The sequence below is a fragment of the Tachyglossus aculeatus genome, chromosome 17 (assembly GCF_015852505.1).
Source record: "Tachyglossus aculeatus isolate mTacAcu1 chromosome 17, mTacAcu1.pri, whole genome shotgun sequence".
In the NCBI taxonomy this organism is placed as follows: domain Eukaryota; kingdom Metazoa; phylum Chordata; class Mammalia; order Monotremata; family Tachyglossidae; genus Tachyglossus; species Tachyglossus aculeatus.
The window spans coordinates 7,138,421-7,161,786 of NC_052082.1; the positions used below are offsets into that span (position 1 = coordinate 7,138,421).

General features: G+C 44.6%; 1 protein-coding gene across 1 annotated transcript in view; it reads right to left on the bottom strand.

Moving 5' to 3' along the window:
- Positions 1 to 12,192, bottom strand: part of LOC119938987 (transmembrane protease serine 11C-like) — a 58,933-nt gene extending 46,741 nt beyond the window's left edge. The window contains exons 1-4 of the mRNA XM_038758772.1: positions 12,113 to 12,192; positions 11,020 to 11,145; positions 8,848 to 8,966; positions 2,254 to 2,372 (exon numbers count right to left, since the gene is read on the bottom strand). Of these exons, the coding sequence (XP_038614700.1) occupies positions 2,254 to 2,372; positions 8,848 to 8,966; positions 11,020 to 11,145; positions 12,113 to 12,192 (444 nt within the window). The remainder of the gene's footprint in view (positions 1 to 2,253; positions 2,373 to 8,847; positions 8,967 to 11,019; positions 11,146 to 12,112) is intronic.
- Between the last annotated feature and the right edge of the window lie 11,174 nt (positions 12,193 to 23,366).

The window sequence follows — 23,366 nt, forward strand, 5'->3', positions numbered from 1 at the left end:
AAACAAAAACTCCTCACCATTAACTTTAAAGCATTCTATCACCTTGCTCCCTCTTACCTCATCTTGCTTCTGTCCTTCTACAATCCAGCCCGCACACTTCAGTCCTCTAGTGCTAACCTTCTTATTGTGTCTCCATCTCGCCTGTGTCGTCACTGATCTCTGTCCCACATGCTGTCTCTGGCCTGGAAAGCCTCCCTCTTCAAATCGAACAGATAATGACTCTGCCCTCCTTCAAAGCTTTCTTGAAGGCACATCTCCTCCAAGAGGCCTTCCCAGATTAAGCCCCCCAACGCATCCCCATCTCCGACTCCCTTCTGCATTGCCTTGACTTGCTCCCTTTGTTCTTCCCCACTCCGAGCCCCACAGCACTTGTGTACATATCTGTGATTGTATTCATTCATGTTGATGTCTGTCTCCCCCCTTCTAGACTGTAAACTCACTGTGGGTAGGGATTGTGTCTACTTTTTATTGTACTCTCCCAAGAGTTCAGTACAGTACTCGGGCAGAGCCCTGCTTTCGCTCGAGGTGTTGTGTTTTCTAAAACCGCCTGGCCGCTTCGCAACAACCTCGAGGGGTGTGTATGTGTGTCCTCTCTTCCTCCCTTCAAGGCCCTACTGAGAGCTCACCTCCTCCGGGAGGCCTTCCCACGCTGAGTCCCCTCCCCGTCCCCCCCATCTTGCCTCCTTCCCTTCCCCACGGCACCTGTATATATGTATATATGGTTGTACATATTTATTACTCTATTTATTTATTTTACTTGTACATATCTATTCTATTTTATTTTGTTAGTATGTTTGGTTTTGTTCCCTGTCTCCCCCTTTTAGACTGCGAGCCCACTGTTGGGTAGGGACTGTCTCTATATGTTGCCAACTTGTACTTCCCAAGTGCTCAGTACAGTGCTCTGCACACAGTAAGCGCTCAATAAATATGATTGATTGATTGACTGCACACAGTAAACAGACAATAAATAGAAATTAATGAATGAATAATAACGACGGTACTTGTTAAAGACTTACTATGTTCCCGGCACTGTACTAAATGCTGGGGTGGTTGCAAGCAAATTGAGTTGGAAACAGTCCCTGTCCCATGTGGGTCTCACAGTCTCAATCCCCATTTTATAGATGAGGTAACCGAGGCACAGAGAAGTGAAGTGACTCGCCCCAGGTCACACAGTAGGCAAGTGGTGGAGTGGGATTAGAACCCGTGACCTATTGATTCTCAGGCCTGTGCTCTATCCACTACGCCCTGCTGCTTTTCCGTTCCCAAAGGGTCCGACATTCCACTTCCTCCCCGGCGGTTCCTGGGAATTGCCAGCCTGGGTTCTGGAGGTGACCCATCCGAGAGCATTGGGTGAAAAAGAGTGATGAAGTGGATACAGCATGGGAGTCACAAGGTCATGGGTTCTAATCCCGGCTCCACCGCTTGTCTGCCTTGTGACCTTGGGCAGGTCACTTCACTTCTCCACCAATTGTCAATTCTCTGTGCCTCAGTTCCCTCATCTGTAAAACAGGGATTAAGACTGTGAGCCCCCCGTGGGACAACCTGAACATCTTGTAACCCCCACCCCCAGCTCTTAGAACAGTGCTTTAAACATAGTAAGCGCTTAATACATACCATCATTAGTATTATTAGAACCCACAACCTCTGGCTCCCAAGCCCATGCTCTGTCCACTGGGCTACGCTGCTTCAGCGTGGCCCAGTGGCAAGAGCACAGGCTTGGAAATCAGAGGTCACGGGTTCAAATCCCTGCTCTGCCACATTTCTGCTGTGTGACCTTGGGCAAGTCACTTAACTTCTCTGAGCCTCAGTTCCCTCATCTGTAAAATGGGGATTAAGACTGTGAGCCCCCCATGTGACAACCTGATCACCTTGTATCCCCCCCAGCGCTTAGAGCAGTGCTCTGCACATAGTAAGCGCTTAATAAATGCTATCATTATTAAGCGCTTAACAAATGCTATCATTATTATTATTATTATCTGTGCCTCAGTTCCCTCAACTGTAAGAGGTACTTTGCTTGTGAATACAAGCAAAGCGCCCACCCCGACGCTTAGTGCAGGGCCAGGCACACAATAAGCATTTAACAAATACAATTCTTATTATTCTACGGGCCCCAGTTACCTCATCTCTAAAATGAGATACAATTTGCTTGTATCCACCCCGGTGCTTAGTAGAGTACCTGACTCATAGTAAAGGCTTAATACCATCATCGTCACCATCATCATCATCATCATTGAAAAAAAAATCTAAACTTACCAAAGACTCTATCCTCTCGCCAAGTTTTAGGGACTCTGGGGAGTGCAGCTTCTCAAAGTTGGTATTGTAGTCAACGTTATTGATTTTAAAGCGGATGTGGTAATAGAATGGCGTCTTCCCTATGAGGAAAAGAGGGGAAAATGAATGTTCTTGCAACCTTCCAGGCATCTGGTCGCCATAGACCCGCATCACCTTCTGACCTAGGGACTGCTATTTCTCTATCAGAGTAGGCAAAGATGGTGGCATGTCTACAGACTGTAAACTCCTTGTGGGCAAGGACCACATCTACCAATTCAATCAATTATATTTATTGAGCATTTATTGTGTGCAGAGCACTGCCTAAAGTGCTGGAGAGCATACAACATAACAGAGTTGGGAGCTTACAAGGGGTTTACAGTCTAGAGGGGAAGACACACTTTAAATAAATTATGGGTATATACATAAAAGTGTTGTGGGGCTGAGGGTGGGGAAAATAATGGGTACAAATCCAAGTGCGAGGGTGATGCAGAAAGGAGTGGGAGAAGAGGAAATGAGGGCCTAGATGGGGATGTGCTTTAAATAAGGCTTTGAAGGTGGGAGCAATGATCCTGAGTAGCCAAATGTATACATTCCTTAAATTCCCAGCATTTTCTGAGTATTAGAAAGTACCAGAGTGAATGCTTACAGGCACAGCCTGAAAACCAACCCAACGAGTGCCAGAGTGTCCAAAGCAATTTCACAGAAAAGATTAGTTTTTGTCCCGCTCTGTGGTGTACTCGCTTTCCGACCAGAACACGTGCACAGAGATAGGATTTGGGAATGACTCTGAACACCAGAGGTGCAGAATTGTTTTATATGTCATGACATCATGGCTCAGTGGAAGAGCACGGGCTTTGGAGTTAGAGGTCCTGGGTTCAAATCCTGCCTCCGCCAACTGTCAGTTGTGTGACTTTGGGAAAGTCACTTCCCTTCTTTCTGCCTCAGTTCCCTCATCTGTAAAATGGGGATTTAAAACTGTGAGCCCCCCCATGGGACAACCTGATCACCTTGTAACCTCCCCAGTGCTTAGAACAGTGCTTTGCACATAGTAAGCGCTTAACAAATACCATCATTATTATTATCATCTGTAGGACCTGAGGCGGGGAGAGAGGTACAGGCCACAGGCAGGACATGGGTGAAAGGTCAGCAGTGAGGCCGATGAGATATTGATGTTTAGTGGATAGGTAGGCCTCAAAGGAGCAGGATGCTGAGGGCTGGCTTGTAGGAGAAAATCAGAAACGAAAGGTAGGAGGGAACAAGGTGATTGAGAGCTTTAAATCCAATGGTAAGGAGTTCCTGTTTGACGTGGAGGTAGATGGGCAACCACTATTGAATTTTACAGTGCTTTCGTATTGTACTCTCCCAGTTGCTTAAGAATGTAAGCTCATTGTTGGCAGGGAAGGTGGCTGTTTATTGTTCTACCGTACTCTCCCAAACACTTATTACAGTGCTCTGCACGCGGTAAGTACTCAATAAATGATTGAATGAGTGACTGAATGAATACAGTGCTCTGCACATGATTGATTATGGCCTACAAGGTTAAAATCACAACTCTTCCAAGAGAACTTCCCCGATTAAACCCTCTTTTCCCCCAACTCCCTCTCTCCTCTATCTCATCTAGGCACCTGTATATATGTATATATGTTTGTATGCATTTATTTCTCTATTTATTTATTTATTTTACTTGTACATATCCTATTTATTTTATTTTGTTAATATGTTTTGTTTTGTTCTCTGTCTTCCCCTTCTAGACTGTGAGCCCACTGTTGGGTAAGGACCGTCTCTATATGTTGCCAACTTGTACTTCCCAAGCGCTTAGTACAGTGCTCTGCACACAGTAAGAGCTCAATAAATATGATTGATTGATTGATAGCCTTTAAGCACTTAGTACTGTGCTAAGCGCTTAGTACAGTGCTCTGCACACAATAAGCGCTCAATAAATACGATTGAATGAATGAATGTCCATAACTGAAATTTATTTTACTGTCTGTCTCCCCCTCTGGACTGTAAGCTCCTGGGGGTAGGAAACACATTTACCAAATCTGTTGTATTCTCCCAAGAGCTTAGTATAGAGTTCAATAAATACAATGGAGTGAGTGACTCTGATGTAACATTATTGTTGCATCACTGTCCTAACCATAGGGGAGTGCAGTAGAATTAGAAGATATGATCCCTGACCTCAATAATAATAATAATAATATTGGCATTTATTAAGCACTTACTATTGTGCAAAGTACTGTTCTAAGCGCTCGGGGGGATACAAGGTGATCAGGTTGTCCCACGTGGGGCTCACAGTCTTAATCCCCATTTTACAGATGAGGTAACTGAAGCCGAGAAGTGAAGTGACTTGCCCAAAGTCACACAGCTGACAAGTGGTGGAGCCGGAATTTGAGCCCATGACCACTGACTCCAAAGCCCGGGCTCTTTCCACTGAGCCACGTTGCTTCTCAAGGACATGACGGCCAGGTTATCCGATAGAGCATGGGCCTGGGAGTGAGAAGGACCTGGATTCTAATCCTGGCTCTGCCACATGTTTGCTGTGTGACCTCGGGCAAGTCACGTCTCTTCTTTGGACCTCGATTACCTCATCTGTAAAATGGAGATTAAGAGTGTGAACCTCGGGGGGACAGGAACTGTGTCCAACATGTTTAACTTGTATCTACCTTAGTGTTTAAAACAGTGCTTGGCACATACCAAGTGCTTAACTAGTACCATTAATATATAACACAAAGTTGGTGGAGAAAAGAGTGATCCATAAAAGACAATAATAAAAACAGGGAAAGAATGAAAATATCAGTTGAGATTAAACCCTTGCCACGTGGAAGAGAAGTGAGAGATATGGCAATCAAGAGAAAAAAATAGAAGATTGGGAAACAGAAAATCCTAATGATTAGGCTTCCTACATGAATGTATATGCATTTGGATCTGGGACAATGGAGAGGAAAAGAAATGAAGCCTGTTATCTTCCAGTTTCTTATTAGTAGTATTCAATCCCATAAACTGAGCATTTACTGTGTGCAACTAATTAATAGTAGCAGCACTGACAGTGGCAGCAGCAGATAGTCACTACCCACAAGGTGAATTGCCCTGTACTGAGCACTTGAACTTTTAGGGTAAATTAAATTAGGGTAAATTAACACTTTTAGGGTAAATTAGTGTTTTTTTTTATGGCATTTGTTTAGTGCTTACTCTGTGCCAGGCACTGTTCTCAGCACTGGGGTAGATATAAGTTTGTTAAGTTGGACAAAATCTATGTCCCACATGGGGCTCACAGTCTTGGTCCCCATTTTACCTGGGGCTCTATTTTGCAGATGAGGTAACTGAGGCACAAAGAAGTTAAATGATTTGTTCAAGGTCACACAGCACACACACGAAGGAGCTGGGATTGCAAGCCAGGTTGGGAGTGATCAGTCACAGCAGGACAATTTGTATCCGTTGGATAAAAAAATCTAGTAAGATAATCTGTGGTATTTGTTAAGCTCTTTCTCCATGTCCAGCCCTGTATTAATCCATCAGATAACCAGGTCAGACACAATCCCTCTCTCTCATGGGGCTTCCGGTCTAAGTCAGATGAATGGCCCCCGTTTTGTAGATGAGGAAACTGGAAGCACAGAAAAGTTAGCAGCTTGAGAAGCAGCGTGGCTCAGTGGAAAGAGCCCGGGCTTTGGAGTCAGAGGTCATGGGTTCAAATCCCAGCTCTGCCAATTGTCAGCTGGGTGACTTTGGGCAAGTTACTTAACTTCTCTGTGCCTCAGTTGCCTAATTTGTAAAAATGGGGATTAAGACTGTGAGACAACCTGATCACCTTGTAACCTCCCCAGCACTTAGAACAATGCTTTGTACATAGCAAGCGCTTAATAAATGCCATTAAAAAAAGTTCAGTCTTTTAGACTGTGAGCCCACTGTTGGGTAGGGACTGTCTCTATGTGTTGCCAATTTGTACTTCCCAAGCGCTTAGTACAGTGCTCTGCACATAGTAAGCGCTCAATAAATACGATTGATTGATTGATTGATGCCCGAAGTCACACAGTAGGCAAGTGTCACAGTTATGATTAGAACTCAGATCTTCTGACTCTCAGATCTGTGCTCTTTTCACAAAGCCAGGTTGTTATTCCTCCATATGCTCCTTAAAACCCCACTCCACCATGTTCTGCAATTGATCCCGTAGGTAAGAGTTACAGACTCTGCTCTATTTCATTACTCATTACCCAGAAAAGTTGCCTCAGCCTCTTAAGTATTATCTCCCACAGAAATAACCACCCAATAGATACCTTAGGGTGAGGCTTGGGAGGGGACAGCAGGAGAAGGAAGAGTTTCCTCCAGCACCTAATCACAGGCACCAGGGACGGAACAGAACAAGTCAGGAAAATTTTCCTCAGCTCAGGGTTTCAGGGCAGGATGGGGGAAAAACCTGTAAACCCGGTTTAGAGGGAAAGGGAAAAAAGAAGGGGACATTAAACCAGAAATTATGTCACCAAAGAGGAGTGCTCCTTGGGAGTTCTCCACGGATTAGTTCAACAAAGAAAGTGAGTCAAGGCAGGGACCACCTCAGTGTTCAGAAGACAAATGCTTCTTTGCTTTGTTTGGGGAGACTTGAGGGGAAACCTCTATATCTGGCCTGGAGTCCCAAAGCCGTAGTTATAGCCCTGATATCTATTGAGTGATCACCGTGGGCAGTGCCAATGGGCCAGGGGATGCATTTTAAGACTGATTTTGATTTTCATCTTTAAAAGCAACCTTGATACTAAATCCTAATAATGTTGCACATGAAGATGTAACAGAAGGACGTTCCACAGGTGTCCATGATGCTCTGCACACAATATCTTCTAGACTGTGAGCCCACAGGGTAGGGACCGTCTCTATATGTTGCCAACTTGTACTTCCCAAGCGCTTAGTACAGTGCTCTGCACACAGTAAGCGCTCAATAAATATGATTGAATGAATGAATGAATAAGCACTCAATAAAAATGGTTGAATGAATGACTGTCCCCAAAGCTCATTATAGACAGCCCTCAGAGCAGTTCCTCAAACTAAAACTTTGGTGTCTAGACTTAGATCGTGAGCTTCATGAGAGAGAGTGACTGTGTCTAATTCTCATCTATGTACTCTCTCCCAGTACTTAGCACAGTGCTCTGCACACAGCAGGTGCTTAGTAAATGCTATTGCTACTCTTTAGACTGTGAGCCCCATGTGGGACAGGGACCGTGTCCTCCATGATTATTGTGTATCTACCCCAGCGCTTCGTACAGTACCTGGCACAAAGTAAGCACTTAATACCACTATTTTTTTTTTCCTACTACTAGACTGTGACTGCACAAATGAAATTGTAAGCTCTTTGGGGGCAAGGACCGTGTCCACCAACCCTAATATACTCTCCCAGGAGTTTTACCGCAGTGCTCTGTGCACAGTAAAGCACACACAGAGGCAAGGTGCCTAGTGGAAAGAACACAGGCCTGGGACTCAGAGAACCTGGATTCTAATCTCAGGTCTGTGACCCTGGGCGAGTCACTGAGCTTCTCTGTGCCTCGGTTCCCTCAAATGCCAAATTAAAATGGAGATTCACTCCCTGTTCTCTCTTCTATTTAGACTGTAAGCCCCATGTGGAACCTGATTGTCTTGTATGTACCTCAGCACAATACTTGGCACAGGGTGAATGCTTAACAAAGTGAGCACAAAATTAATGCCACTGATTGACTGACTGTCCCTGGCTATATTCTCCATATACAGTGAACTCTGATACAAGGGAAGCTTGTATGATGGAGGGGGTGTGGATTTTGTTGTCCCAAAGAAGAGGCCAGTGCCTACTTTAGACTCACAACCCAGTGACTGGTAGATGACTTTAACCAAGTCAATCCATCAATCAAATTTCTTGATGCAGAGCACTGTACTAAGCACTTGGGAGAGTACAGTACAACAGAGTTGGCAGACACAAACCCTGCCCACCAGAAATGAGTGTTCTGGGATGTTATTTTTTTTTAATGAATCCATCTCAAGAGAGAGGGTGATTTCTATTACCAGAGATCTCTTTCCCCTAAGAAGTTTGGAAAAAGTGGTCTTTGGGAGAGAAGGAAGGATAATAATAATAATAATAATAATGGTATTTATGTGCAAAGCACTGTTCTAAGTGCTGGGGAGGTTACAAGGTGATCAGGGTATCCCACAGGGGACTCACAGTTTTAATCCGCATTTTACTAAAGAGAGGATGATTTGTATTACCAGAGATCTCTTTCCCAAAGAAGTTTGGAAAAAGTGGTCTTTGGGAGAGAAGGAAGGGTAATAATAATAATAATAATAATAATAATAGTTAAGTGCTTACTATGTGCAAAGCACTGTTCTAAGTGCTGGGGAGGTTACAAGGTGATCAGGTTGTGCCACAGTTTTAATCCCCATTTTGCAAATGAGGTAACTGAGGCCCAGAGAAGTTAAGTGACCTGCCCAAAGTCACACAGCTGACAGCTGGCAGAGTCAGGATTTGAACCCATGACCTGTGACTCCAAAGCCCGTGCTCTTTCCACTGAGCCATGCAGGGTACTGGGAACATGACCACCAGGGAACTAAGCTAGGACCGATACTCACCATAGACCACAAAGTAAATAATGAGACCGATGGCTGCCACAGCTATCAACACCACCAGAACGACAAGGGCGATTTTTCCCAACCGGCCGAGTTTCATTTTGGCGACTGATGGTGTCCGCCTAGGGGAAGGGAGGAAAACAGACGGGTGAGAGTGAGCAGACCAACTCGAGATACTAAAAAGGCCCATTCCACTTCATCTGTCTGGGCTATGATGTCCCAATGGATGTGATGTCCCAATGAGACTGTTCATGATCTATTGACAGGCAGATTTGATCTGCTCTCCAGATCTGCTATCTTCATGCTTACCAGGGTAACTTCTTGCTGAACTCAAGGCTGACATGGGGGTGGGAATGGGGCAGGGGCTTTTCTACCCAGGCCTTCAAAAGCACTAAGCTCTTCAACTCTTCCTTGAGCGGGGAGATGAAGGAGCAGAGCCAATTAGCTTAAACCCTCTGTTCTCATGAGTTCTTCCCCTCTAGCAGTGTTATTTATGTCATCTCTAACCTTCTCCTCAGCTGGGGGCCTCCTCTGCTATGGCTCCTACTCTACAGCTGCAGCCAGTCTTCATCACTTCGCCCCCTCCTACCTCACCTCCCTTCTGTCCTTCTCCAGCCCAGCCCGCACCCTCCGCTCCTCTCCCGCCGCTAACCTCCTCACTGGGCCTTGTTCTCACCCATCCCACCATCGACCCCCAGCCCATGTCCTTCCCCTGGCCCGGAATGCCCTCCCTCTGCCCATCCGCCAAGCTAGCTCTCTTCCTCCCTTCAAAGCCCTACTGAGAGCTCACCTCCTCCAGGAGGCCTTCCCACACTGAGCCCCCTTTTTCCTCTCCTCCTCCCCATTCCCCCGCCCTACCTCCTTCCCCTCCCCACAGCACTTGTATATAGCTGTACAGATTTATTACCCTATTTATTTTACTTGTACATATTTACTATTCTCTTTATTTTGCTAATGATGTGCATATAGCTATAATTCCATTTGTTCTGATGATTTTTACACCTGTCTACATGTTCTGTTTTGTTGTCTGTCTCCCCTTTCTAGACTGTGAGCCCGTAGTTCGGTAGGGACCGTCTCTATATGTTGCCAACTTGTACTTCCCAAGGGCTTAGTACAGTGCTCTACATAAAGGAAGCGCTTAATAAATACGATTGAATGAATTACTCAGGTGTGAGGCCAAAGAGCAGGGGGAGGTGAGGTGAAGGTCATTATTCAGCCGTGGGATGGGTAGATTTCGAACCTCTGCCATTTGAGCACTTCTCAAGTTCATACCCATTTTTCTTTTCTCTTTTATCTGCAGATTGTTTTGTGTCAGTCTCCCCTGCTAGACTGTAAACTCTCTAAAGCAGGGGTTACATCTTTTAACGAGGTTGTGCTCTCCCAAGGGTTTAATACAGTGCTCTGCATACAAGAAGGCCTCAACAATGGGTTGGTTGATGGAGTGAACTAACATTTTTTTCTTTAAGTATAAGGAAAAGCAGCGTGGCCTGGCGGAAAGAGCACGGACCTGGGAATCAGGAAACCTGGGCTCTCTCTGCCTCAGTTACCTCATCTTTAAAATGGGGATTAAATTCTACTCCCTCACACTTAGACTGCGGGCCCCGTGTGGGACAGGGACTATGTCTAACCTGATTAACTTCTATTACCCCAAGGCTTAGAACAGTGCTTGGCACATAGTAAGCACTTAACGAACACCATAATTACTTGTTGCAGTATGGTTTTATTCATTCATTCATTCATTCAATTGTATTTATTGAGCGCTTACTGTGTGCAGAGAATTGTACTAAGCGCTTGGGAAGTACAAGTTGGCAATATATAGAGACGGTTCCTACACAACAGCGGGCTCACAGTCTAGAAGGTGGAGACAGACAACAAAACAAAGCATATTAACAAAATAAAATAAATAGAATAGTAAATAGGTACAAGTAAAATAGAGTAATAAATTCATTCGTTCCTCTGTTTTGTTTATTATGGGATTTCTTTCCTTGTGTCTGTGAACAGTTGACCACTCCTTCACACCCCATGATTTCCTTTCAGATCAGGAGCTATCAGGGGGCCGGCCTCGGAGTTGGAATGGCTCTACTTGAAACTTTTCCTGAGGCTCTATATGGTGCCTTGCCCCAGTGAAGCACTTGGCAAATGCGATGAATAATCAGACTTAAGTATTTGCGTTACGGAAGAGAGGGGTCCAGAGGCAGGGATGTGGGGATAAAGGATTCTGGGCACCCCTTTGTCAGCCTGAAGTGGTAAATGTCACATAAATTCCCCATAAGAATGTGTACATACGCCCAAGAAAATGATCTTTGGGGAGTTTGAAAAATCTTAAGAATTGTTGAGTTTATCGGTGGATAAACTCATTACTTCAGAGCCACTGTAAACTCCTCCCTGGTCCCTCTGACCATGGGTTCCCCTTCCAAACCATGGCATTCCCTTATTTTATTTTATGGAATTTGTTCAGCGCTTACTATGTGCCAGGCACTGTTCTAAGTGCTGGGGTAGACATAAGCTAATCAGGTTGGACACAGTCCCTGTCCCACATGGGGCTCACGGTCTTAATCCTCATTTTACAGATGAGGTCACTGAGGCACAGTGAAGCAAAAAACTGTCAGCTGTGTGACTTTAGGCAAGTCACTTAACTTCTCTGTGCCTCAGTGACCTCATCTGTAAAAAGGGGATTAAGACTGTGAGACCTCTGTGGGACAACCTGATCACCTTGTATCCTGCCCGGGGCTTAGAACAGTGCTTTGCACATAATAAGTGCTTAATCAATGCTGTAATAATAATTATTATTATTAGCCCAAGGTCACATGGAAGACAAGTTGTGGAGCTGGGATTTGAACCCGGATCCTTCTCATACCCAGGCCCAAACTCTATCTACTAGGCCATGCTGCTTCCTACTCAGTGGCAGGGGCCAAAGCGAAGGGCCACTGGGTGCTTAAAATACCTGTACCAGGTTGAAAGGAATGGGGACACGCTCCGCTGACACAAAACTGGACACGTGGCCCGCTAGCTGTGTGTTTTACTAGAAGGAGGGGAGGGCGAAAATGGACTCCCCAATTGGACTGTAAGCATCTTGAGAGCAGGGACGGTGCCTTCTAATTCTATTCTCCTCTCCCAAGGGCTTATTTTGGGGGCTGCAGGAAGGCCCCCACTAGAACCTGACACGTGTCCATTCATCTTTCTCTGGGGAAGAGCAGAGATCGAGAGTGAGGCTGGATTTTTAAAGCCGTATTTCTGGCCAAAGAAGGGACCAGATGGCGTCTTTCACCCAACCGTCACGTTAGTTTTGCTGTCGAGATGTTCTCTTTCGATTGGAACAAAACGAAGGCAGATATAAGGCAAGGCCATTATTAATCCAACCGCCTGTTTTGCCGCTGCTGCTGCTACCGGCGATGACCTCGTGATGAAATTTGAGCAGGGAAGTCATTTCTCTTCTGACGAGAAGCTTCTAAAACTGACTTATTGACCAATGGAGGGGAGAAAAGTCTCTCTCAGAATAAAGTATCGTTTGAGTTGATTTGTCTCTATGACGGTGGATGAAATATAACCTGACTGGAAAGGATAGAGTATGCAGAAATGACTCTCGATAACCCAAAGCAATTACTTGTTTTTTTAGTTCATATCTGTAGATCAACATATTGAGTAAAATAGTTTTTTTTCTGAAACTGTGTTCCAAAGGATGACTGAGTTAATCTTTGAGTTGCGTAACTACAAAATCATCAAATTCTGATATGTCTGAGGTATTCTCTTACACCTACCCCAGTGCATAGTGCTAAGTGCTTAGTACAGTGCTTAGTACAGTGCTCTGCACACAGTAAGTCCTCAATAAATACGATTGAATGAATGAATAGCCCAGTGCATGACACATATTAAGCATTTCAGCGTGGCTTAGTGGAAAGAGCACAGGCTTGGGAGTCAGAGATCATGGGTTCTAGTCCCTGCTCCACCGCTTGTCAGCCGTGTGACCTTGGACAAGTCATTTAACCTTCTCTGTGCCTCAGTTACCTCATCTGTAAAATGGGGATGAAGACTGTGAGCCCCACATGGGACAACCCGATTACCTTGTATCTACCCCAGCGCTTAGCTTGGCACATAGTAAATGCTTAACAAATGCCAATGTTATTATTATTATTATTATTATTATTGTTATTATTATTATTATTATTATTACTTCCAAAAAATCTTTAGATAACATAAAATTTAATCCTCGGCACTAAATTTATGTCCTGTTTTTTGGCTCTCATCTTCGTCGTTTTTAAAATAGGCAACTTGAAATCACTCTCATAGACTTCTTCAAATGAAAGCATCCTGAAGCTATCACATTGAGAAGTGGAAACGATTCTCTCTGTCAATCTCCGAGTACCTACCACAGAGTAGGCCGTTCTTTCCCCGGCTGGTACTACTAAAAGACAAATCAAAGATTCCCAAAATTCAGAGGCTATATCAACGTGTTGTTGTGCAGTCTCATTTGGGTTTGAAAAAATCCCTGGAAAAACTAAAACACGTGCTTTTCCAAGTTACTGTTACACCAACACATCTGGAGCCATTAATTTCTCAGCATTTCTGAAGCAGACCTGGGGACTTTTTCTTTCTCAAGAGGCCAGGAAAATCTAAATATGAGGAGGCAGTGTGGCCTTGTAGGAAGAGTTTGTGAGACCTGGGTTCGAGGCCTGGCTATGCCATTGAACCGTTGTGATCTTGGGCCCGTTACAATCTCTCAGGGCCTCAGTTTCCTCATCAGTAAACTAGGGCTAATAGATTGTGAGCCCTGTGTGAGAGGGAGACTGTATCTGCTCTCATAACATTGTATCTGCTTCTGTGCTTAGCACAAATGGAGCTCTTAATAAATGCCATCACAATTAGGAAAGAATTCTCTCTGTGTCTCTCGGGTAATTCCCACAAGGGTAAGTACAATAATAATCAGGGAGGCAGCTGAGATCCACAAGTCATCAAATCCCGGCTCCGCCAATTGTCAGCTGTGTGACTTTGGGCAAGTCACTTCACTTCTCTGTGCCTCAGTTCCCTCATCTGTAAAATGGGGATTAAGACTGTGAGCCCCCATGGAACAACCTGATTACCTTGTAACCTCCCCAGCTCTTAGAACAGTGCTTTGCAAGTAGTAAGCGCTTAATAAATGCCATTATTATTATTATTATTATCAAATGCCCAAGAGCAGGTGATTAACTGTTTGGGGCCTTAAATGGTGCCCAGTGTCACAGAGGTGTCTCATCGTCTTTGTCTGTTTGTGTTTGTGCTGTTTTTTTTTGGTTTTTTAATGGTACTTGTTAAGCGTTTACTATGTGATGGGCACTGTACTAAGCCCTGGGATAGGTACAAGCTAATCAGGTTGGACACAGCCTGTGTCCCACATGGGTCTTATAGTTTTAATCCCTTGTTTGCAGATGAGATAAACTGAAGCACAAAGAAGTTAATGGCTTTTCCAAAGCCGCATAGCAGATGAGTGGCAGAGCTGGGATTAGAACCCAGGTCCTCGGGCTCCCAGGCTCGGGCTACTTCCATGCTGCTTGCCCCCACAAGTCATCTGAGCATACATTCATAATGGATGGTCCATTCTTCTCGACTTGCAAGGAAATAGTCCCAGTGAAAACAAGGCTAGGAAAGATATAAAGAAAATATGCGGATTAAGGAGATTTCCTGTATGTGGCATCTTTTAATTATAATGATGGCATTTATTAAGCGCTTACTATGTGCAAAGCACTGTTCTAAGCGCTGGGGTGGTTACAAGGTGATCAGGTTGTCCCACGGGGGGCATCTTTTAATGGGTTCCTCTCCATTTTTCCCTCCCATCTCTCCATCTAGCCATGATGGACCCATAGGCTTGTAGACTGTAAGCCCCTCCTGTGGGCTGTAAACTCGTTATAGACAGGGATTGGATCTACCAAGTCTATTGTATTGTACTCTCCCCAGCGCTTCACACGGTGTTCTGCACACTTTCATTCATTCATTCATTCATTCAATCGTATTTATTGAGCGCTTACTGTGGGCAGAGCACTGTACTAAGCACTTGGGAAGTACAATTTGGCAACATACAGAGACGGTCCCTACCCAATAGCGGGCTCACAGTCTAGAAGGAGGAGTGGTTAGAGCTCAGTAAATACCACTGATTGATTGATTGATTGATGAAACAACTCATATTTTTGCTGCTAGAAAGCATTAATAATAATCATAACAATAATAACCGTGGTATATGTTAGGTGCTTACTATGTGCTAGGCGTTGTCTTAAGCACTGGGATAGATACAAGATAATCGAGTCAAACCCAGTCCCTGTCCCCCACAGGGCTCACACATTTAATCCCCATTTCCCAGATGAGGTAACTGAGGCACTGAGAACCGAAGGTCACAGAGCAGATGAGTGGCAGAACCGGGATTAGAACCCAGGTCTTCTGACTCCTTAGACTGTGCTATTTCCATTAGGTCACGCTGACCCTCCCAGCCCCAATTCGAGTCTCAGGACTTTCCCTTTACAGTCCTGCCAGTCCCACTTTGCTCACCTAAAGCTATATTCATTCATTCGTTTAATCATATTTATTCAGCACTTACGGTGTGCAGAGCACTGTACTAAGCACTTGGAAAGTACAATTCGGAAACAGATAAAACAATCCCTATCCAACAATGGGCTCACAGTCTAGAAGGGGGATGACAGATAACAAAACAAAACAGGTAGACGGGCATCAATAGCATCAAAATAAATAGAATTTTGTATATATACATCATTTATAAAATAAATAAAATAATAAATATGTACAAATATATACAAGTGCTGTGGGGTGAGGAGGGGGGTAGAGCAGAGGGAGGGAGTAGGGGAGATGGGGAGGAGAGGAAAAGGGGGGCTTAGTCTGGGAAGGCCTCCTGGAGGAGGTGAGCTCTCAGTAAGGCTTTGAAGGGGGGAAGAGAGCTTAGTGTGGTGGATGTGCTTATTTTATTTTATTTGTACATATTTATTCTATTTATTTTATTTTGTTAATATGTTTTGTTTTGTTGTCTGTCTCCCCCTTCTAGACTGTGAGCCCGCTGTTGGGTAGGAACTGTCTTTATATATTGCCAACGTGTACTTCCCAAGTGCTTAGCACAGTGTTCTGCACACAGTAAGCGCTCAATAAATACGATTGAATGAATGAATGAATGAATGAATGAATGAATGTGCAGAGGGAGGGCATTCCAGGCCAGGGGGAGGACGTGGGCTAGGGGTCGACGGTGGGACAGGCGAGAACGAGGCCCAGTGAGGAGGTGAGCGTGGAGGAGCAGAGGGTGCGGGATGGGCTGGAGAAGGAGAGAAGGGAGGTGAGGCAGGAAAGGGCGAGGTGATGGACAGCTCTGAAGCGAATAGTGAGGAACTTTTGTTTCATATGGAGGTGGATAAGTAACCACTGGAGATTTTTGAGGAGGGGAGTGAGATGCCCAGAGTCTTTCTGTAGAAAGATAATCCAGGCAGCAGAGTGAAGTATAGACTGAAGTGGGGAGAGACAGGAGGTTGGGAGATCAGAAAGGATGCTGAATGCAGTAATCCAGTCGGGTTAGGATGAGTGACTGTACTAATGTGGTAGCGTTTTTTTTTATCTTGTATCCACCCCAGCGCTCAGTACAGTGCCTGATACAGAGTAAGTGCTTAACGAATTCCACTGTTATTATTATCATTGTCTATATCAATTAATTGCATTTATTGAACAATTGCTCTGTGCAGAGCACTGTACTAAGCACCTCAGGGAGTACAATACAACAGAGTCCCATGTGGGATCGGGACTGTGTCCAACCTGATTAGCTTGTAGCTACCCAGTGCTTATTACAGTGCCTGGCACATAATAATAATGATGGCATTTGTTAAGCGCTTACTATGTGCAGAGCACTGTTCTAAGCACTGGCAGTAAGCGCCTAACAAATACCATAAAAAATACCAGTGATGGATTCACTTAGTACAGTGCTAAGTGCTTAGTGCAGTGCTTGGCACACAGTAAGCGCTCAATAAATACCATTGACCAAATGATTGACTGGAGAAAAGAAGAAAGTTGTGAATTCATTCATTCAATGATATTTATTGAACGCATACTGTGTGCAGAGCACTATACTAAGCGCTTGGGAAGTACAAAACGGCAACATACGGAGACGGTCCCTAGGAAACAACGGGCTCACAGTCTGGAAGGAAACATTTGTTAAACGCTTACTAAGTGCCAAGCACTGTTCTAAGGGCTGGGGTAGATATAAGGCAATCAGGTTGTCCCATACGGGGCACCCAGTCTTTGTCCCCATTTTACAGATGAGGTTACTGAGTCACAGAGAAGTTAAGTGAATTGCCCAAAGTCACACAGCTGACAAGTGGCAGAGCCGGGATTAGAACCCACAACCTCTGACTCACAAGCCCATGCTCTTTCCACTAAGCCACGCAGCTTAGAGACCTGACGGGTGTATCTTATTTAGTGCCGCAAGCCCCTGTTACGTAAGAACTTCATGCTCATGATTCCATAGAAACAAAATGTCAACCTCATCTATTGATCGTTGCCTTTCCATGGAATGAGGAGTGGAGCTTGTTAACTTTTGAACCAAGGCCTTACTTTTCGCACATCAACCCCAGCCCCACCTTGTCTTAAAATCTAAAGCCGCAAACGCTACTAAATCGGACGTTCTTTGTAACAATAACGTCTTCAGATAAAAGAGAAAATCACCAAAAGCAAGTAGCCCTAAATTCCTTTTTCACTCATCTTCTTTGTCAAGCCCAGGCATTCTTATATACCTACGGACGTAAAGGCACAGGCGAGAGTTTTTTCCAAAAGAAGAGTCCACCACTCTTGAGTATGTTTAGAAAAGAAAGAACAGATCGGGATGCAGACTTCATTCTCGAAGACGCTCAACAGCAGCTATAAACCTGAAAATAATCCGACCGGATTCCTTCGATTTCCAACACAAAATTAAGCACTCTCGAAATTGAGAACCCGCCAGTTGGCAAAGTCATGAAGACAGATCATACCCTTTCAGACACCTAGAGCAGAGTTTCCTTAAAGCCGAAGGAAACAGTCTGGGGCTACCCGAGACATGTTAGATAGACTTCTGGAGGTGGAGCTGCAAATATTACCGTAGGCTTCTTCTACCAGCTGAAGTCTTCCTTTTGACAGAGGATTGAAATAAATCATTCTGAGTTACCTGAGTGACTTGAGGTCCTCAAAGGAGGTTTCTCTTGGGAAGGAAACCACCCTCTCCACCCGCTTCCTTAAAGTCTCTTTTTAAAGACCTACCTGCTTTGCCAAGGTGGCCAGCGCTCATCTTCCTGCTGAAGTTGTCTCTTTGCTAACATCTTCAGGTGTGCATTGTCATACTGTCTTATTTGTCTTTCCTATTTGGCTTGCACGCTCCTTAAGGAAGGGCCCTGGCCTTTTATGTGTTTTATGATAATAATGGTAGTAATCATCCTTAGGCCTTAAATAACACTTTTCATCTTCAAAGTGCTTTCCTCACATTAACTAATTAGTTTTCCATTAGTAAAGCACCAAGTGCATATATGTCGCTCCATAAACGACAAATAATCATACGCTGGAAAAGAATTGCAGGTGGGCGAAACCACCGGGGCTCCATCTGGGGTCAGAGGTCACCCGGTTTTCTCCCCAGGACCAGCCTTGGCCCATTTCCCAAAAGAATCCAACCTTCGGATGATTTGGATCACCCCAAAGATGGGGTTTGCTCACTCTCCCTTTATTCCCAGCTCCCCAGACTTGTTCCTGTCTTGCTATTTCCCGGACCCCCGATGACCGTCTTAGCAGCTGAATACGTGCCAGCTTACGACTCCTTCACTCTTCCAAAGTCTTCCTTAAAAGTCTCACTCCAACCCGAATGCCGTGATTTACTGTGGAGCCTAGTATCTCAGCAATCCAAGTTTCTTTCTATTAAGTTTCAATCCAGCATTCATTTTCCAGTCACTCAGTCAGCTCCTGAGCAGCTCCTTGGTTTCAGGTTTCTGATTACCTCATCTTGTCACAGAGGCAGGAGAGGAAAAATTCTTGAGTTTCTTCATTCTGAACTGGTTGCTTGTGAGGAACAGCATGGAGTCACAGTTTGGAGGATCTTGGATTGGGATGATGGTTTCCCAGGCAACTAAGCTTTGGTTGATGATCCTGTGTCTTGTTAACTGGAGAGGTAGAGACAATTTTCTACCACAAACATCTTTCCGGCCTCCGACACCAGAAAGCAGTGACACAAGGCAGTAGTTGGGATGCTGTTTAAGCTTGTCTACATTCACATAAAATTCCTCTGAAAATTGTTGTCTGTTTTTGTGGCCCCTGAGCCCTTAGGCTTCAGCTCAGAGGAAGAGATCTCAGCTCTTCTCAACAGCATTGATTGGGCTTCTGCCCTATTCCTCTATACTGTAAAATCTCTGTGGGAAGGAAACGTGTCTACTAATTCTCTGACTTTATCCTGTCCAAAATATTTAGTGTGGTAACCTGCACATGGTAAGCACTCAATAAATACGATTGATTGATCACTGAGGAATTGGCTAGTGATGGCATAGCAGGCAGGAGCTATTCGGATTCCCATGATGCCATGTGTGGACATGCAGTGTAGCATAATACCGCCACAATATTAATTAATGTTAATATCGTAATAAGCCCACCAAACTGGAGTGCTTTTCTGGAGGGACCCCTGACCGTGTCTCCAACTTGCTGTCGTGCCCTTGAGTTCCCTTCATTCATTCATTCATTCATTCAGTCAGTCAGTCAGTCAGTCATATTTGTTGAGTGCTTACTGTGTGCGAGCACTGTACTAAACACTTTGAAAGTACAATACAGCAATAAAGAGAGACAATTGTAAACTCGGGAGTCACTTCCAAGTTGTGGAACTTGGAGTCAGGAACCAGGTGAGAGGGAGGCTGGCTCTGAAAATCAGAATACTCACCAGAAAGGCATCCTGTGTTGACTAGACAGAGGCAGACTGGCTAAAAAATGGGCTGGTCAGTATAAAGCTGGATGAATAGCCACCTAAGCTATGCTCACAGCACTGTACTGGGCCCTTGAGGATCGCTCCTTGTGGGCAAGGCACTGTACTGGGCCCTTGAGGATCGCTCGTTGTGGGCAAGGAATGTTCCTGCTTATTGTTATATTATATTCTCCCAAGCGCTTAGTTCAGTCCTCTGCACACAGTAAGCACTCAGCAAATACTATTGAATGAACAAATAAATGAATATAAGTGCCAGGGTCCAGGCTCTTGTTGAGTTTCCAAACCAACTCACCCTTCCCACTCCACTGACTTTCTGTGACGAAAATCTGGTGGCCTTTCATCTGGGAGAGCACTGAGTGAGGAATTTGGGAAATGTAGAGTGGATTGTTCCAGGAGTAGGGAGGTTGTCGGAGCTATGGACCTTTGCAGAAGAGTGTTCAAGGGTTAAAGAGGAGATACCTAATGCCTTGTCATCTATGTAAAAAGCATTTTATAGAGGAAAAGTACAGTGTTAGCTGTATGATTAAGGTAATTGTTTTTATTGTTCTTCCAGGGAATTGTGGGTAGTGGAGGAAAGGGCCTAATTCAACCCATTAGGGGGGTTTATGGTTTATCCGTGGTTACACTATGCTCCTTCTCCCTGGTTTCACCAGGCCTCTCCCTCACCCCGTTCCACAATCTAGTTTCCCTTTCATCACCCCCACTCTCCCCACCTTCTTTGCCTTCTCGAAAGCACATCTCCTCCAAGAGGCCTTCCCTAACTAAGCCCTCATTTCCTCTTCTCCCACTCCCTTTTGGGTCACCCTGCTTTGTTCCCTTTATTCACCCCTCCCTCGGCTCCACAGCACTTACATTGTACAGATCCGTAATTTATTTATTTGTATTCACGCCTGTCTCACCATCTAGATTGCAAGCTTGTTGTGGGTGGGGGATGTGTTTGTTAAATTGTTCTATTGTACTGTCCCAAAGGGTTAGTACAGCGCTCTGCACATAGTCAGCGCTCAGTAAATATGATTGACTGACTGACTGACACAAATGTAAGGGGCAGCAGCACTGGTCTTGATGATCTGGGAGGGCCCACCCTGGCTGCCTTTTCTGGACATTTTTCTGCAGCTGTCATTGTTACCTGCCCTTCCCCCAGAGATGACTTCTGGATAAGCGGTTCTGAGTACGTGTGTGTGTGTGTGTGTCTTGTGCCCACTGTTGGGTAGGGACTGTCTCTATATGTTGCCGACTTGTACTTCCCAAGCGCTTAGTACAGTGCTCTGCACACAGTAAGCACTCAATAAATACGATTGATCGATTGATTGTGCGTCTTCACGGCTTACCCATTTACTCTGTTCTCTTTAATCTTTTAATCTTTCTCTCCATCCCTCTCTCCATTTCCTACATTTTTCAAGCCCCAGTTTTGAGTCCTTGGCCCTGGAAGCCCCTGTCCCACTTGAAGCTCCAGAAAATCATCAATCATCAATCGTATTTATTGAGCGCTTACTGTGTGCAGAGCACTGTACTAAGTGCTTGGGAAGTACAAGTTGGCAACATATAGAGACAGTCCCTACTCAACAGTGGGCTCACAGTCTAAAGGGGGGAGACAGAGAACAAAACCAAACATACTAACAAAATAAAATAAATAGAATAGATATGTACAAGTAAAATAAATAAATAAATGAGTAACAAATATGTACAAGCATATATACATATATACAGGTGTTGTGGGGAAGGGAAGGAGGTAAGATGGGGGGATGGAGAGGGGGACGAGGGGGAGAAAGTATGGCCCAGTGATGGTGGACAGCCAGGGCAGGCCAATCCCGGGCTCAAATGAGCTTCAAGTAGGGCCTATGACTAGTCCTAAACAACTACAAAACAATGCTAGTGATGCCTCTCCAGATCTGATAGATGCCTGGGAGCTTAGAGCTACTTTCATAACTCATTATCTAGCTCCTACAGCTCCTGCTGTGACCACCCTGTCAAGAGGTGGGGGAAGGGGCCCGGATCATTTCCATTTTACCAAGAGAAACACGAGGGGAAACATAAGGTGGGGAGAGGTGAAGTTCTCCCTCTCCCCAAGCTGCAATCCTCCAGACTGGAAGCCCGCTGTGGGCAGGGAATGTGTCTGTTATATTGTTATATTGTTCTAGACTGTGAGCCCACTGTTGGGTAGGGACCGTCTCTATATGTTGCCAACTTGTACTTCCCAAGAGCTTAGTACAGTGCTCTGCACACAGTAAGGGCTCAATAAATATGATTGAATGAATGAATGAATATCATACTCTCCTAAGGGCTCGGTACACAGTAAGCACTTAGTAAATATGATTGTCTGACTGACTAGCACAGAACCCAGGACTCCCAATTTATTTCCTTATCAAGTTTAGACTCCCAACCACAACCACGCAGCTGTTGAGGATCAGCTTCTCATCTCATGAAATTGAGCTTTGTTAACTTCTAGATGTCCCCCAAGATTTTTTTTTCCTGGAAAGATTCCTGAACGCACAAATACTCATTCATTCAGTTGTACTTGTTGAGGGTTTGCTGAGTGCAGAGCACTGTACTAAGCGCTTGAGAGAGTGCAATACAACAATAAACAGTCACATTCCCTGTCCACAATGAGCTTACAGTCTAGAGCCGGGGAGACAGACATCAATACAAAGAAATAAAATGACAGATATGTACGTAAGTGCTGTGGGGCTGGGAGGGGGGAAGCACCTAATTTTGTCTGAATAATTTGATCATTTGAACAGGCTTTCTGAGCAAAAAAAAAAATCCCTGTCTTTTCTCCACTCTAGAGGAAAAATAATAATACAATAATACAATATATAAAAATAATAATACAATAATACAATGCTGAATGCATTAATAATACAAGGTCACACAGCAGACATGTGGCAGATCTCTGCTCTCCAAACAACCAGAGACCTCCGCCCCACCCCATCATCATCATCATCATCAATCGTATTTATTGAGCGCTTACTATGTGCAGAGCACTGTACTAAGCGCTTGGGAAGTACAAATTGGCAACATATAGAAACAGTCCATACCCACCCCATCCCCCCCATGATACCAGGGGTTCCTATTAGCCTCTTCCCTAACCAGGGAAGGACTCAACCAATGTCAGATGTGAGGCTTCCTAAATTTTTAGAAGGTTAAGATCACTTCCATAACTGCGGTTTAGATGTCTATGACTATGGTCCATCATTCCCCTTCTACCCCACTTCCCAAATTCACATCCAGCTACACCAAAATGACAATAATACGAAGAAGAACTGCGTTCTTCATTCGATGTTTACTCTTTCCACGAAGCCTTGCTGCACTGTAAAACTCCTTTCCGGGGAGAGTTGTGAAAACGGGTTGCTTTCCGACAAACTCTGGACATTTTTGCAGATGAACTCAGATAACAAAGCACCAAAAGCGAAAACTTACCTGTGGGCCTCTTATTGATGAAAAGGGCAAGGCAAGAAATCCTTGATTCAGCCTACGTGTAAGGGACCGAGGTTGACCGTTTTGTCACAGCCATTTCAAGGCTCAAGCGATGTTTTCTGAGCTAGATTTGGATTTAGAAAGAGGAATTAGAGGTAATTTAGGAAAA